This window comes from Lepus europaeus, chromosome 5 (assembly GCF_033115175.1).
Source record: "Lepus europaeus isolate LE1 chromosome 5, mLepTim1.pri, whole genome shotgun sequence".
Taxonomy (NCBI): Eukaryota; Metazoa; Chordata; class Mammalia; order Lagomorpha; family Leporidae; genus Lepus; species Lepus europaeus.
The window spans coordinates 83,755,936-83,770,911 of NC_084831.1; the positions used below are offsets into that span (position 1 = coordinate 83,755,936).

The 14,976-nt window shown below is 40.5% G+C and overlaps 1 protein-coding gene across 5 annotated transcripts in view; it reads left to right on the plus strand.

Moving 5' to 3' along the window:
- The first annotated feature begins 1,269 nt into the window (after positions 1-1,269).
- The window catches only part of ZNF326 (zinc finger protein 326), a 32,776-nt gene continuing 19,069 nt past the window's right edge, over positions 1,270-14,976 (plus strand). Inside the window, exons 1-6 of one of the 5 annotated variants that reach the window (XM_062191705.1) lie at positions 1,270-1,423; positions 3,655-3,699; positions 9,031-9,066; positions 9,161-9,272; positions 11,326-11,731; positions 14,025-14,223. In XM_062191705.1, the coding sequence (XP_062047689.1) occupies positions 1,408-1,423; positions 3,655-3,699; positions 9,031-9,066; positions 9,161-9,272; positions 11,326-11,731; positions 14,025-14,223 (814 nt within the window). In that variant the 5' untranslated portion in view covers positions 1,270-1,407. Of the gene's footprint in view, positions 1,424-3,654; positions 3,700-9,030; positions 9,121-9,160; positions 9,273-11,325; positions 11,732-14,024; positions 14,224-14,976 lie in introns of those variants that run through there. The other 4 variants (XM_062191707.1, XM_062191706.1, XM_062191708.1 and 1 more) reach the window with 4 other exon arrangements.

Sequence of the window (14,976 nt, forward strand, 5' to 3'; positions counted from 1 at the left end):
GTTATGGGGAGAGCTAACGAGTCTGTACATTCAATTGGTGGCAGTGGGGATGGAGAGGAGGGGGCAGTTCAAGAAATTTTAGAGGGTAATGAACAGATGAAAGACCTGGGTACGGCTTGGAAGTGGGTGGAAGGAAGGGCTGGGCTGAGTACTGACTGGTGACTGCCAGGCGGGCTGGCTGGGATTAGTAGGATTAGGGGGATTAGCTAACCGTGCCACAAACAGACAGGAAAAAAATACATACAGGAGCCCGGGCAGGGCTGAGGAGGGAAACGGTGAGTTGAGTTTTCGACATGATCAGCTCAGGTGAATAGAAAAACATATATGGCGGGGGTGGGGGTGGGGTGTGCGGAGAGAAGAAGGAAACGAGCAAAGGGTGGAGAGCAGGGTGAATCATTCAGGGAGGAGAAGGAAAGTGGTGGGGAGGACGCGACGCCTGGCCGGATTTCTGGCTACGTCATACACCGAGTGTGTCTGTGTAACTGGAGGTTTTCTTCCAGTGTATTTCCTTAGAACTTGGCTCCAGCAGCTGATTGAACCCGGAAGAAGAGCAACGAGCTTGAATCCTGTTTCCTGTCAACTCATTGTTGCCACCATTTGCTTTACGTGGGGTGGTGGGGAGGGGGAGGATTTTCTTAAACCCGTGCTTCCAACTGCCCCCGGGTCAGAGTGATCAGAACCGTTTTCTCTTTCCCTATGGTTGGGTGGGTGCATAACCTTGCCCAATGCCGGCGGCACTAACTCAGAAGTGGACATAATGGAATGCTAGCAGGTTCGTGTGCCTGCGACCTTGTGCAGCTTCTTACTGGCGCCTTCAAATTCAGAGCGGAGGAGAGCCTGCCTTGCCTCATTCCCAGAGTTCCAAGGCCGTCCCGCACTTCGGCGTCTCCCTACGCACTCAGGCATTTTCCCGAGCAGTCATCACCAGCCAATAGAAAGCAAAAGGTCGGCACGTGATTTTATTCGTTTCGGCCAGGAGGAAGAGCCTCTAGCCAGAGCCTTTCGCTCTTGCCAGGTTCAAACATGGCGGGCCGCAATCCGCCCTTCCAGAACACTCAGCTCACTTCCCCGCAGGCGCCGCCACTCGCCGACGCTCTCCTTTTTTACCCACCGTGCCCGCGGCGGCTCCACAGGGTCAAAATCCTAGAGCGTGACAGCGGCCCTGCTTCCCGCCCCCGCGCGAGGGCCCGCCCACCAGCCCGCGCCAGCCAATCGCGGGCCACGCTGCGGCGGCCGGCAGCACCGCCCGGCCCCGCCCCCAGCCTCGCTGTGGCCTGCGGTCTCCGGCCCGTAGCGCCGCTCTCGGTGGAGCGGACTGGTTGTGTGGAACCACGCGAATCGCGGGCGCTTGCCGCCAGCCAGAGCTCAGCTTAGCGCCTCTGAGGCCGTCCGCCCCGAGCCTCCGCCATGGACTTCGAGGACGGTAAGCGCAGCCTCTTGAGAGGTCTCCGCGGCGGGCGGGAGGCGGGAGGCCTGCGCCGGGGGTCTGTTTACCGTCTCAAGATGGCCGTGTGGGCTTTGTTCTGGCGGGCCTGGAGGCCGGGCCCGGGGCCCTGAGGCGGCCTCTGAAGGGACCCGCACGCCACGAATCGGCCCGGCCGGGAGAACCTGGGAGCTGGGTGTGGGCCTCGGTGCCGGGAAGGACGCGCCCAGAGCTCCGGGCCCCGGGGCCCGGCCGCGGCCTCGCCCTGGCCCGGGTGCGTGGAATCCGCCTAACGCCTCCCAACTTCCCGGCTCAGGCAAACGGACGCATGGGGCCTCCCCCACCCCCACCCCCGCTCGTGTCGCCTTCGCCCCATGGGGCGGCGACCCGGCCCGGCCGTCCGTTTAGTTAATGCTCTTCCTGCCTGGTAGCATTTTCCGAGGCTTGTTCACGGTGCCGATTTCGGTTGTCTTTAAGGAAATGTATTTAGAGGGCGTCCCTCAGAGACGATCGGTGGAAAGCCAGGTATTTCCTGGTTGGGAAACCGGGCTTGTTAATTCTCGTTCGAATTAGGCTCTGTGAACAGGAGCACTTTTTTTTTTTTTTTTTTTTCGGTCTTGTGTGTGGATTGCGGTTTAAGTTAGAATTCTGGCACAAGCAAGCATCACGTGCCCTTCACCTTCAGACGTGTACTCAGCCGCCTGTGGTGTTCCTGCTGACGAAATAAACTGTCGGAGCCATGCCTTTCAGTACCCCCCCCCCACCAGCTCTCAGACCGTTTTCACAGGGTCACAAAAAATTAATCGGGGCTACGTCTTGTCCTCCGATGTTTTCAAAAGTCCTCAACTTTTAGCGAGATGAGTGTCGAGAGAGGAAAAAAAAAAAAAGGCATGTAGTGACAGCAAGTAGGGAGGCATGGGAAAGGGCTTGTGTAGTTAAACTGGATTTAATCCGGGGGAACCAGGCAGGCGTTTCTAAATAAAAACCAGTTCGCTAAGTAGTTGAAAGCCTCTAATGCCACCAAAAACAAGCCATACTTAACATTCAATGAGGTGTGATCTCCGCCTAGGAATAGCTTTTGAATTTTGATTTTTACAAAAGTAAAAGCTACTGGATCGAGATATATGAAAGCCCCCCCCCCCCCCATAGCCCTTTTGTAGATACTTGGAAATAGGAAGTTCAGCTGGTAAGAGTACCTGGGGTTTTTGTTTGTTTTAGTTGGACTTTGACTCATTTTGATTTAAATACCTTTCAACTCTGAATGTTTGAAGTGATCAAAGTTTGGGATGAAAATAAAAAAAAAATTTACTGTGTTTTCAGGCTACAGTTTGATGGTACAAACACCCAAAGGGCAATCAGGCTGCCAGGTGTAGGTGGGGACAGTCCTTTCCACCCACCTCAACGCAATTAGCCAATACAAATTCTGCAATTGAAAAGCAAGAATCAAACAGTATTAACTTACTATTCTCATAGGCCTACAATTCTAAACAGCGTCCATGATAAAATATTCTCTGCCGCACCGTCCGTTCTCAGTCACCAAATTCTGTTTGGGAAATGGAATTTGACCAACAGTGTATCTATACAGTGTAGTGTGGTTCTGTTGTATCCAAATGAGTACTGTATTAAATTTCATTCTTTCAGTATTTATTTGCAAAATTAACTAAGTGATTAAACTTTTGTTAAATTGGTTTGATAGGGAAGTTGGCAATATGGTTTTCAATGATGCCCTATCTTGGATGGATTTAACATGTGGTCATACTCATATGCATATACATTCCTCAGATTAGATCTTGAAATCTTTAGAGAGTGCATTAAATGGCAGAAGTGTTGACTTTGAAAAAAAAAGTTATATTACATAAAACCACTTCTCAGAGGTCTCTACTTTTTGCATGTTTTTAATACATAATTTTAGCCTCTCTGCTTTCCTTCTTGTTCCTCACTGTAAATCAGTATTGGATCCCCCTTTTGACTGTTGTTATGGATCAGGTGTTATGAACTAATTTTTCCATTACCATAATTGGATGATGAGATGAACCTGCCTTTGGGGAGGGTAGTCAAGAAAAAGAGATGTGTGTTTTCCCAAAGGGAGTATTGGTAATTATTTGTACCTCAGTTTTGCAGATAATTGAGTTAATGGCATTTAAGAAATTGTGTTTCAAATAGAGGCACATATAATTTTGGAGGTTTGCTAATATTTTACTAATTCCTTTCTGTTAACTGTGTCTTCATAGATTACACACACTCTGCTTGCAGGAATACGTATCAGGGCTTTAATGGTAAGTATCCTCTTTCATTTGCAATTAAATTTTTTGAGGATTCAGTGCATTTCAGATTTTCTCTTCAAACCCACCAATATGAAAAGTCAGTTCTTCTTTTTCAGTCATGGTTTTGGCTCTTGATGTATCACTTTTCACTGTTAATTGTTGCTATAATGTATGTAGTATTTGAATTTGGGATCAGAAAAAGTTAGGGGTTTTCATGTTAATTAGACTTTTTGTCCATTTTATTTGAATTATGATTTTTAAACTTATTACAAAGGCTCTGACTATATTCTAAGTGGTGAAGTACCCCGTACTGGCTGAGTTCTTTATGTTGAATTGGAAGCTTTGGTATTGAGTAATGTAGCTTAAGTGGATTATTGGCTTGACACTATATAGCTTCTTTGTAATGCATTTTGACCTTGTTTTGAGGTCATTTTCTTCTATGCTTCCAAATGTGTAGTGCTTAAAGAGGAACACATAAAAAAGCCTGAATGTTATGAACATAAGCCTTGTGACTTGTGACTACAGAGCTAGATAAAATCACAAGAGAAATGCAGAACACAATTGGATGTTACTTTGATTGTTATTAAAGTCCCTGCCAGATAGGATAATGACTCAAAAAAAAATTCAAACAGGTTAAAAAAGCATTATATAAGGGATTTAAAAGGGGATAGCATGAAGTATCCTGGCTTCCAGAGAAATGCAAAAACCAAACTGTTGTATAGAATGGAGTATGTTCACAAAATAAAACCAAAGCAAATGTACTATTAAGGAAGATTGTGCTATTTTATGGGAACTATTAACATTAGCTCATTTTTATGTACAGTTTGTAATGATTAAAGAAACTTTGAATTTGACGCAGGCTCAACATACAGAAAGGAGTCAATATGTATTTTTAACAAACAATTTATTTTATCATTTGAAAGGCAGGGTTACACAGAGTTGCACATGCACACAGATCTTCCAACCACAGGTGCACTCCCTAGCTGACTGCAATGGCCAGGGCTAGCTCAGACTGAAGCCAGGAGATGGCAGGGGCACAAGCACTTGGACCATCTTCCACTGTTTTCCCAGGTGCAGTAGGAGGCAGGATTGGAAATAGAACAGGGGAAACTCAAACTGGCGCCCCTGTGGGATGCCAGCAATGTTGCAGGCCATGGCTTAACATTGCTGTGTCCCAGTGAATATGTATTAAAGGAGTGCTGTGAATAAGAGAATGACATAGTAAAAATTTACCATGGGAAGTTTAATTGTATCCATGTGTAGGTTAGATTGAAAATTGCAAAATTAGCTAGAAAGCCATTTCATAAATTTAGAAGAATTTTAAGATCCTAAACTTCAAAAGTGACAATAATGCTTTTTAAAATAATAACATGTTTTTCAAAGAAAATTAGCATAATAACTTGTATGATATCTAGTAATAGGTAGAATAAAAATGAATCCAGAATTTTAAACTGGAGTAGGTGGGACTGTTGCTTTTAACCAAATTCAAATCGAGACTTACTGGGAATAGTAGAAGCCCACAGCCTGCATAGGATTTACTGGAGAGTTGGATTTTTTTTTTTTTTTTTTAATTTATTTGACAGAGAGGGAGAAAGGTTTTCCTTCCATTGGTTCACTCCGCAAATGGCCACTACTGCCGGCGCTGTGCCAATCAGAAGCCAGGAGCCAGGTATTTCCTCCTGGTCTCTAAGCACTTGGCCCATCCTCCACTGCCCTCCTGGGCCACAGCAGAAAGCTGGACTGGAAGAGGAGCAATTGGGACAGAACCGGCGCCCTTGTGGGATGCCGGCGCCGCAGGTGGAGGATTAACCAAGTGAGCCACAGCGCCGGCCAAGAGTTGGATTTAATGTCTCAGCGTAGGACTTGAAATGCAAAATCATTCAGGGCGAGAAATTTATTTCTTTATTACCATAGAGTATTATAAAAAGATCTTAGGGTTTTTATTTTCTGTTGTTCAGGGTTTTTTTTTTTAAATTTTTATTTTTCTAAAGATTTATTTATTTGAAAGTCAGAGTTGCACAGAGAGAGGAAAGGCAGAGAGATCTTCCATCCTGTTACACTTCCCAATTGGCTGCAATTGCCAGAGCTGCACCGAGCTGTGCTGATCTGAAGCCAGGAGCCTCTTCCTGGTCTCCCACGCAAGTGCAGGGGCCCAAGGACTTGAGCTATCTTCTACTGCTTTCCCAAGCCATAGCAGAGAGCTGGATCGGAAGTAGGGCAGCTGAGACTCGAACTGGTGCCCATATGGGATGCTGGCACCGCAGGTGGCAGCTTTACCTGCTATGCTACGGCGCTGGCCCAGTTTGTTTTTATTTTTTAAGATTCATTTATTTGAAAGGTAGAGTTAGAGAGAGAGAGAGATCTTCCATCCTCTGGTTCACTCCATAAATGGCTACAACAGCTAGGGCTTGGCAAGGTCAAAACCAGGAGCCAGGAGCTTCTTCCAGGTCTCCAATGTGGGTTCAGGGACCCAAGCGCTTGAGTCATCTGCTGCTGCTTTCCCAGTCACATTAGCAGGAAGCTGGGTCGGAAGTGGAGTAGCTCACATGGGATGCTGGCCTTGCAGATGGCAGATTAACTCTAAACCACAATCCCTGCCCCATCTTTTAAGTTGAATTCTAACAGTGATAGCATCTGAGGGTGATTGTTAGAATCCCTTGAGGGGAAGAGGTGGGCATTTGGCAAGGCAGTTAAGACACTGCTTGGAATGCCTACATCTTATATTGGAGTGCATGAGGTTCATTATCTTCCCAGTTTGACTTCCTGCTAATATGCACCCTGGATGCAGCAGCTGATGGTTCAAGTAGCTGGTTCCCTAATACCCATGTGGGAGATCTGGATTTAGTTCTAGCTCCCTGGCTTCAGCCTGTCCACCACCACTGTTGCATTTGGGGAGTGAACCACCTGAGAGGAGATCTGTGGCTGTCTGGTTTTCGAATAATTAAAATACATTTAAAAATGTTTTATGAAAGAATCCCTCAGGAAAACTTGTAAATCTCTTCGGATTATACTCTAGACCTTTTGAATCTTAATTTTAGGACAGTGCATATTGTAAAGATAACTGATTGATTTTGGAAAGCACTTCTGGATAAAGACCACTGCTTGACAATACTTTGAGGTCTAGTGTTTCTGCATTTTATAAGTGAGGACTTTGGTTTTAGGGATTTGATTTGACGTCATTCAGCAAACATTTATTTATTGTCTGTTGTATACCAGATAATTGTCCTAGGAAGTGGGAATACAGCCATGAACTAAATGGAAAGATACAAGTATCCTTGCCTTTGTGTGATGAACTGGTACACAAGACAGAGAAGTAACATTGTGCATTAGATAGTAATAATTGCTAGGGAGGAAAAATAACATGAAGCAAGACAAATGTATGTGCATGAGGTACAATTTTAAAGAGTCACTGAGGAGGGATTCATGGGAAAAAGTAACATTTGTACATAGATTTAAGGGACTTTATGATACAAGCTATGAGGCAGTGTGGAGGAAGGATGTTATAAATTACAGGAAATAAGATGTGTAGGTACCAAATGAAGCCAACAGCATACTTCATTGCTAGCACTGCATTTTCCAGCAATTGAAGTGAAGTAGAGGTATTAGAATTTATGTCCAGATAAAAATTTCCTCCAGACTATTTCTTGCAAGGAATTTTTATTTTAAGTGTCTCCATGTTTTGCTTCTTGGCTTCGTAAAACTTTTTACATAAGTAGCAGAAAAAGGGAAATCATTCCTGGTAGAACAGCAAGAACGAAGATATGGGTGAATACATAGTGTTTTCTAGAGACAGAAGACTAGTTTGATTAAATTCGATGATTTTTGCTCAGTAGTCTTAAAACAAGACCAGAGTGCTGAAGTGTTGTCAGAATGCATTGAAAATCAAAAGTGATTTGCTTACATATAAGAAATGATAGAAAGTGAAGACATGACAGAGTTGAAGGGGTAAACAGTGTAGGTACAGGGCAGGAGATTCTAGGCAGAGGGAATATCAGCTGCAAAAATAGTTGTAGCTGGAATAGAATATAAATTAGAGTGTAAGGGGGCCAGTGCTGTGAAGTAGCAGGTTAAGCTTCTGTGCAGTGCTGGCATCCCATATGGTTGCAGGTTTGAGTTTGGGCTGTTCCACTTCTGGTCCAGCTCCCTGCTAATGAGCCTAGGAAAGTAGCAGAAGATGGCTGAAGTACTTGGGCTCCTGCATCCATGTGGGAGATCCAGAGGAAGATCCTGCCTTCTGCCTGGCCCAGCCCTGGCTGTCGCGGCCATTTGGGGAGTGAACCAGCAGATGGAAGATCCCTCCCCTCTTCTCCCTCCCACTCCCTACTTCCCCTCTCCCTCTCCTTCTCTGTATCTCTGCTTTTCAAATAAATACATAAATCTTTAGAAAAAACAGTGTATGGAAGATAGTGTAAAGAAGGAGGTCAAGTAGGGCAGTGTTTCTCAGCTTTGACACTATTGACATTTTGGGCTGGGTAATTCTTTATTGTGGCCAGATGTCCTATGCATTATAGAATATTCAGGACTATCTCTGGCCTTGTATGCCCTTGATGTCAGTAGTACCTGCCCCCTAGTTGGGACACCAAAAATGTTTGTAGGTGTTGCTAATGTCTCCTGGTTAAGAGCTGCTGGTGTAGGGTCTGTGATTCAATTTTAAGGCTTTGGCTTTTACTTGGAGTAAGATTGGAAGCCTTTGGAAGTTACTGAGCATTGAACATGATATTTACCTGATTTTTTTAATTTCAGTTGTCTTCAGAATGAACAGAAAGGGAGCAAAAAGCAGGGAAAACCAGTTAAGTAGGTGTTTGAAATAAGTTTGAAATAATTGGCAGAAAGCTGATATCAGAAGCTAATAGAGACACTCTGATGGGATGTGGGTATGTTAACTACTAGGCCAAATACTCACTCCTGCTTGTGAGTTTTTAGATATTTTGAGAGCAGTTAGATTCAGAAAAAGGTATAGTATTTTTATAATTTTTTTCCTTTAATGTTAAGTGCTGTTTTCTCTGAAAATAGGAGTTATGTATCGTTAATTCTTTTATATATGCTGTAATGCCCAATACAGAGCCATGTAATAGTTTCCTAGACAAATAAATATTGGTGAAATTGAAAAAAATTGTAATATAGAGGTTTTTAGTTGACAATATATGTTCCTTTGAAATATCAACTTTGTTCTCAAATCTGACTTTTTAGGTTATTTGTGTTTTCCTTCAATGTCTAATGTGATTTAACTTAAATGTGAATCATGTTATTTCACATAATTGATATGGCAATTTTATGTGTTGTTCAAGGTTTTCTGAATGAATGGAGTATTTTACTGAGAGCTTCTTATTGACTCTCTTTTAGGAATGGATCGTGATTATGGCCCTGGATCTTATGGAGGTCTGGCATTCAAGGATATTTATCTAAAAATTCTTCTTTTGAGTGCCAGTGAAGGTGAGCTTAATTTAATTTTTTTCTTTTTAAACTTTTATAGGGATGGATCGTGACTATGGCCATGGATCCTATGGGGGTCAGAGATCCATGGATTCCTACCTAAACCAGTCATATGGCATGGACAATCACAGTGGTGGTGGTGGGGGTAGCAGGTAAATTGCTTAATCACTTGGCCAACTTAGCTAACTAAGATTCTGAATATATTGTTTTAAGTATTTTTTAGATATGTTGTTATACATAAATGTCACTGTTTGGTATTGAATAGTCACTTGAAACATTTAAAGGTACTAATTAATGGTATAAAAGTTATCTCAGGATCACTGGTAGACAGTAATTTAGGAAACCCCCTGATAACTATTGTCATTCCAATGTAATAAGAGTAAAATACTCTGGTTTTAGCAGTGAACATTTTTACTTTTTAACTCCTTATCAATCAAAAAGTCCAGAACAAACTACCTAAAAATATGTTACTGGAAGTACTTATTTGTGTAGCTTGTCATTGAGATTTTAAAAGAAAATCTTTTCTAATATGGGGTGCTATATAGGGTAGCAAAAGCAGTCTTTTAACTGAACCAGTCTAGTAACATCAGTTTCTAAGAAACATTGAAGAGACTGTTTCTTTTAATTTTAAATAAGTTGCAAGAGCATATTGTCATAATAAAAATGTTCTTTAAATCACGTCCAGGTTATTTATTGACAGTTACTACTTCAATAAAAATACTTTGTGCTCTAGGCTAGGAGCATTGTGTTAAAGCCATGAATACAGTTCCTTTGCCTAAGTCTTGATTTTGTTTATATTCATATTCGTTTTTGAGACCGTGTAAACCTTAAACCTCCTTACACAACTATAGGCTTTAGGGTTGACCACGTTTCAGGAAAAGAGGGTCTGTTTTTTGAGGCACAAAGATTCCCACTGAAATATAAGCAAAACTAGGAGACATTGAAACTTGTCCTTCATAAATGAAGGATCTGGATTCCTTAATGATGGATGGAATGATGCTTCCTTTCCTCCTTTCTGTTTCAAGTGTGCCATTAAAGTTCATAGTAGAGAAAAATTTAAAAATTAAAAAAATGAGTAGTTACATCAGTTTGCTTGTGTGATAGATGTTTTAAAATATAGTCAGAAAGAGGTTTCTAGGATTCAGAACTAAATAATATCTTATACTTATGAATGGTTGAAATAATGTGACACATTTAAATGTTTTATCAGTTACTGCCCTGTTATATTGTAAATGTGATATGCATAAACTATTTCTGTAGTTGTTATAATTTGTCTTATGTATAATTGTGGGCCTTTATAAAACTGTGTTATAAGATAACAAGCAACTTTTGTAATCCTTGTTTTGGGTTTGTGAGAAGTAAGATAATTTGTTTCTTCTGTTGTCTCTATTAAAATCTTGAGGAGACTGTGTGCTCCCTTTGTAGAGTAGTTTTATGTGAATTTCCTGACAGGAAATGATTTTTCAAATAAGTTATTATAAAATGTATTCTTTCTCATCTGCCTTGAAATTTCATATGCAAAGGGTATACATTGTGATCTTTTATGTTCTATTTTATGTATTCTCATAGATTTGTTAGATTTGCTAGTCTGTAAGTAAGAAGTGATTAAGGATTGATTATTGACACTGGCTGAAGTTTGGTAGATTGTTAAATTTTATAATCAGAGATAATTTCCCAAATTTTGACTACTACAGACACAATGCAGTAGTTTTGTGATATAGATTATTGGGGTGCAAATGGATCTCTCTATGTCACAAATAGCCTACATCTGTGTAGTCTGCAATTTGTGTCCTAACTGAAAGCCAAAGTGTTGTAAATGTTTTGTAATTTTCAATAGTAGCAATGGATTCAAAGAAAGTTTGAATAGTTTGTGAACTTTAGCAAATGAACCTTTTCCAAGACTAGGGCTGGGCTTTAATGATAACAGTCAAATCTTCTTAATAAAATAAGAAAAGCTGCTAAAAAAGCATATTTTTAAGGTTTATGAAACTCAATTCCATTTAGAAACTGACTCAGATAGCTTTCTGTCTGGTCTCATGTTGAATTGCCCAGCCCTAATCAAGTGTGAATAAAAGTAGAACTGTATAATCCAGTATGGTATAAATGAATTTTAGTTGATAAATGTCATCTTATAATTTGTCTTTTGAATTGTCTAACATTAGTAAGCTTACTTTTGTTTTTTCCCTCACTGTGCAACTTTTCCAGGTTTGGACCTTATGAGTCTTACGACTCCAGGTCTTCTCTGGGTGGGCGAGATCTGTACAGATCTGGCTATGGTTTTAATGAACCCGAACAAAGCCGCTTCGGAGGTAGTTATGGTGGTCGATTTGAGAGCTCCTACCGGAATAGCCTTGACTCTTTCGGAGGTAGAAACCAGGGCGGGTCTAGCTGGGAAGCACCTTACTCCCGTTCAAAATTGAGGCCTGGGTTTATGGAGGACAGAGGAAGAGAGAATTACTCTTCCTACAGCAGTTTTTCTTCACCCCATATGAAGCCTGCACCTGTAGGCTCTCGGGGGAGAGGAACGCCTGCTTATCCTGAAAGTACGTTTGGAAGCAGAAACTATGATGCTTTTGGAGGACCATCAACAGGCAGAGGCCGAGGCCGAGGAGTAAGTACAACAGAATCTTTTCAGATTCTTTTCACTAGTCACTCTTTTAAACCCTTTCAAGACCATGGTTTTTAATTAGCATAAACACTGTTCATCCCAGTGTATTTTAAGCAAAAGCTGACTCATAACATAATTTTTAGGTTGACTGTAAAAGTTTTTCCAGCACCTCTGAAAGTAAGTGGCAGTTTAAGATGATTGTTGTAAAGTTGTGCCAAATCTCCCTTTGTTGAAAAGGTGAGGCTGTTAGGTTTGGTCTAAAAGGGGTTAAAAGGAGTTGCATTTTTCCTTGTAAACACTAGCAGTTTTGCTAGTGGGACAGTTTTGGATTATTGTAAAAGGTAATTGAACCCTTTTTGAGTTTTTGAGTAGGTTAAAGGTGCAATGTATGATAAAATGTTTATACTTTGCTAAATAGCATGTAGAATTACTTCATAGCTCCATGTTTCACATTAAACACAAGTTGATGATAGATCAGTATAGCCTAACTATGTCTATACAGTAAATAAGTTGAAGTGTTTAATAGATTGTAGAATTTTTGGTCAGTCTAATTTTGCCCAACTCACTCTCTTATGGTTATTTTATTTTCCCATGTGTCACTAGCTTTACTCTAGAGAAGTGATTTTCTACTTGGACAGACATGTTTATGGCTTATTCCTAGGAAGTAGTAGTTTGTAAATTATTGCTAAAATGAGTAAATATACAAGTCCTCAGGTGTTTCAGGATACAGAGTTTGTAAAGATTATGCCTTAGATTTCTAGGTAGCTTGATTGATATGAAATTTTACCTGGTAAGGATATATAGATTGTGGGGTCATTATGTAGTTTGATCATGTAAAGAATATTGTATTATTGCTATAAGATCTTTTAAAATTAGTTGCTCTTAGTATTTCCTGCTGAGGAAAATACTTGTGATAAAAAATGTGATAGGGCACATGTTTTTGACTTTCATTAGCCTTTGGTACATCAGTGTAGTTTGTCATACCTGTATAGAAATTTTGCATTTTTAACAGTTACTCTTTACTTAACGTGAAATGCATTGCACCTTTAATGGATAATTAGTGAAGATTTTTCTGATGTGACTTTATAAATTACCTGGAAACACTAATTTATTCAAGTATACTAGGCTGGATAGGTATTCCTGAGCGTAATATGCAAGTGTAAGCAACTGAGATGTTGCTTTTCCATTATACTTCATGACTGTAGGTTAATTGAAACTAGTTGGGGAAATAGGCTTTGGGTTTTGAAATTGAAGATCCATTCCAGTTTGAAAATTCGGAATACACTTCACATTATCCTGCTGCATATTATTTTTAGGTAAAGGGCTTTTTCTTAATGAGACTTCAAGTATCAGTTTTGTTTTTATGACAGTAAAACATGTATTCCTGTACTGCCATTCTAGTCTGAATGGACTTTTCTTTCTTTCTTCTGATACTGAAGTAGATGAACCAGTAGGACCTTCATTTTTAATCTTCACTTGTACAATTCCCATTGGGTCCTTCTCTTCAGATAATTCCTCAATCTTTAATCTTACAAAAGTAAGATTAGCAGAATAAATTTCTGTGGGCATGTGGCCTCTAGGTGTAGTGGATTTTGTTAACGATGAGAGAAGAGGAAGGGACATAAAGAGTCGTTTGGTTGCATGACTCTTCACCTGTAAACTTTTGCTTGTTGGGCTTCTGGGTCAGAATATGTCTCTGTAGGTAAGAATGTGAATGGAACGTCAGATGCAATTCTTGATCTGAAGTGTGTCTTGGAAGTTGATGCATGGTTATGCTTTAACTCTCCTATTTCATACTAATGTTCCATCTCGCCTTCTCATTCCGTTTTTCAACAGGGAGACATTCTAAATGATTTCTGGATCTTTTTTACTTCAAACTACAAATATGGTCTTCTTTGTATACATTAGTTTTAAGCCAGGTTTTAGTAAAATAAAGATTTCTTTTAAGGTCTTTTCATGGGAATACATCAATTAGGAACTCTGAAGAGGAGTTGTCAGAGAGTTGTACAAGTGGTAACATTCTGACAGGCACATATGTTGTTTATCATCTCAAGTAGTTTTGAATTGTGAAAATTAAAAAATAGGTAGGAAATATTCATATTTGTTCTATTGGAAATAAAAATACTGATTCACTGGATTTGAGTTCATGTTATAATTCACAACATTTTTCAGTGTGTTTTTAGTTAACATTCCAGAGAATTTTCAGGTGAAAATTAGTAGTTAACATGAAAATGTATAACTTCATATCTTACCTTTGGACAATATGCTAATATTTCTTGATTTCACAAATTTACAGCATATGGGTGATTTTGGAAATATTCATAGACCCGGAATTGTTGTTGACTATCAAAACAAACCCACCAATGTGACAGTTGCTGCTGCAAGAGGAATAAAGAGAAAAATGATGCAGCCATTTAATAAGCCCGGTGGAACCTTTATCAAGAAACCCAAGCTAGCCAAACCTATGGAAAAGATGAACCTCAGCAAATCACCAAGTAAGTAAGAGAAACATTGCTGTGGTTCAGGGTACTTTTTATTTTGTTAAAGTCAATGCTTTTAGAAAATTTGTTCTATGTTTTTATAGAAAAACTGCCTAATATAACTGCAGAAATTTGGCCTGTCCTTATTAATTATATATGTTCAGTGACTTCATTATTTAAATTTATTTTATTTGAGAACTAGATAGAGAGTGTGTGAGAGTGAGAAAATGAGCTCCCATCTGCTGCTTATTCACTCTTTAAATGCCCACAACAGCTGGACTGGGCAAGGCCAAAACTAGGATCTGGAAACTTAATTTAGGTCTTCCATGTGGTTGGCAGGAACTCAATTACTTGAGCTACCACTGCTGCCTCCTAGGGTTTGCATTAGTAGGAGGCTGGAGTCAGGAAATGGAGCCTAATATTGAATTCAGATATACCAGTATGGCATTTTAAATGCTGTTCAGTTGCTAGGTCAGACACTTGTCCCTAATGACATCATTGTTAATCATGCCTGAATATTCAAAGGTACTTTTAATTTACATGCTGTGGTCCACTCTTTCCCTGAATCCTGTGTGGTAAGGCGCAAACAACTATATTTTTGTTTTTTGTGGTTTTTTTGACAGGCAGAGTTAGAGAGACAGAGAGAAAAGTCTTCCTTTTCCGTTGGTTCACCCCGCAATGGCCACTGCAGCTGGCGCGCTGCAGCCGGCGCACCATGCTGATCTGAAGGCAGGAGCCAGGTGCTTATCCTGGTCTCCCATGTGGGTG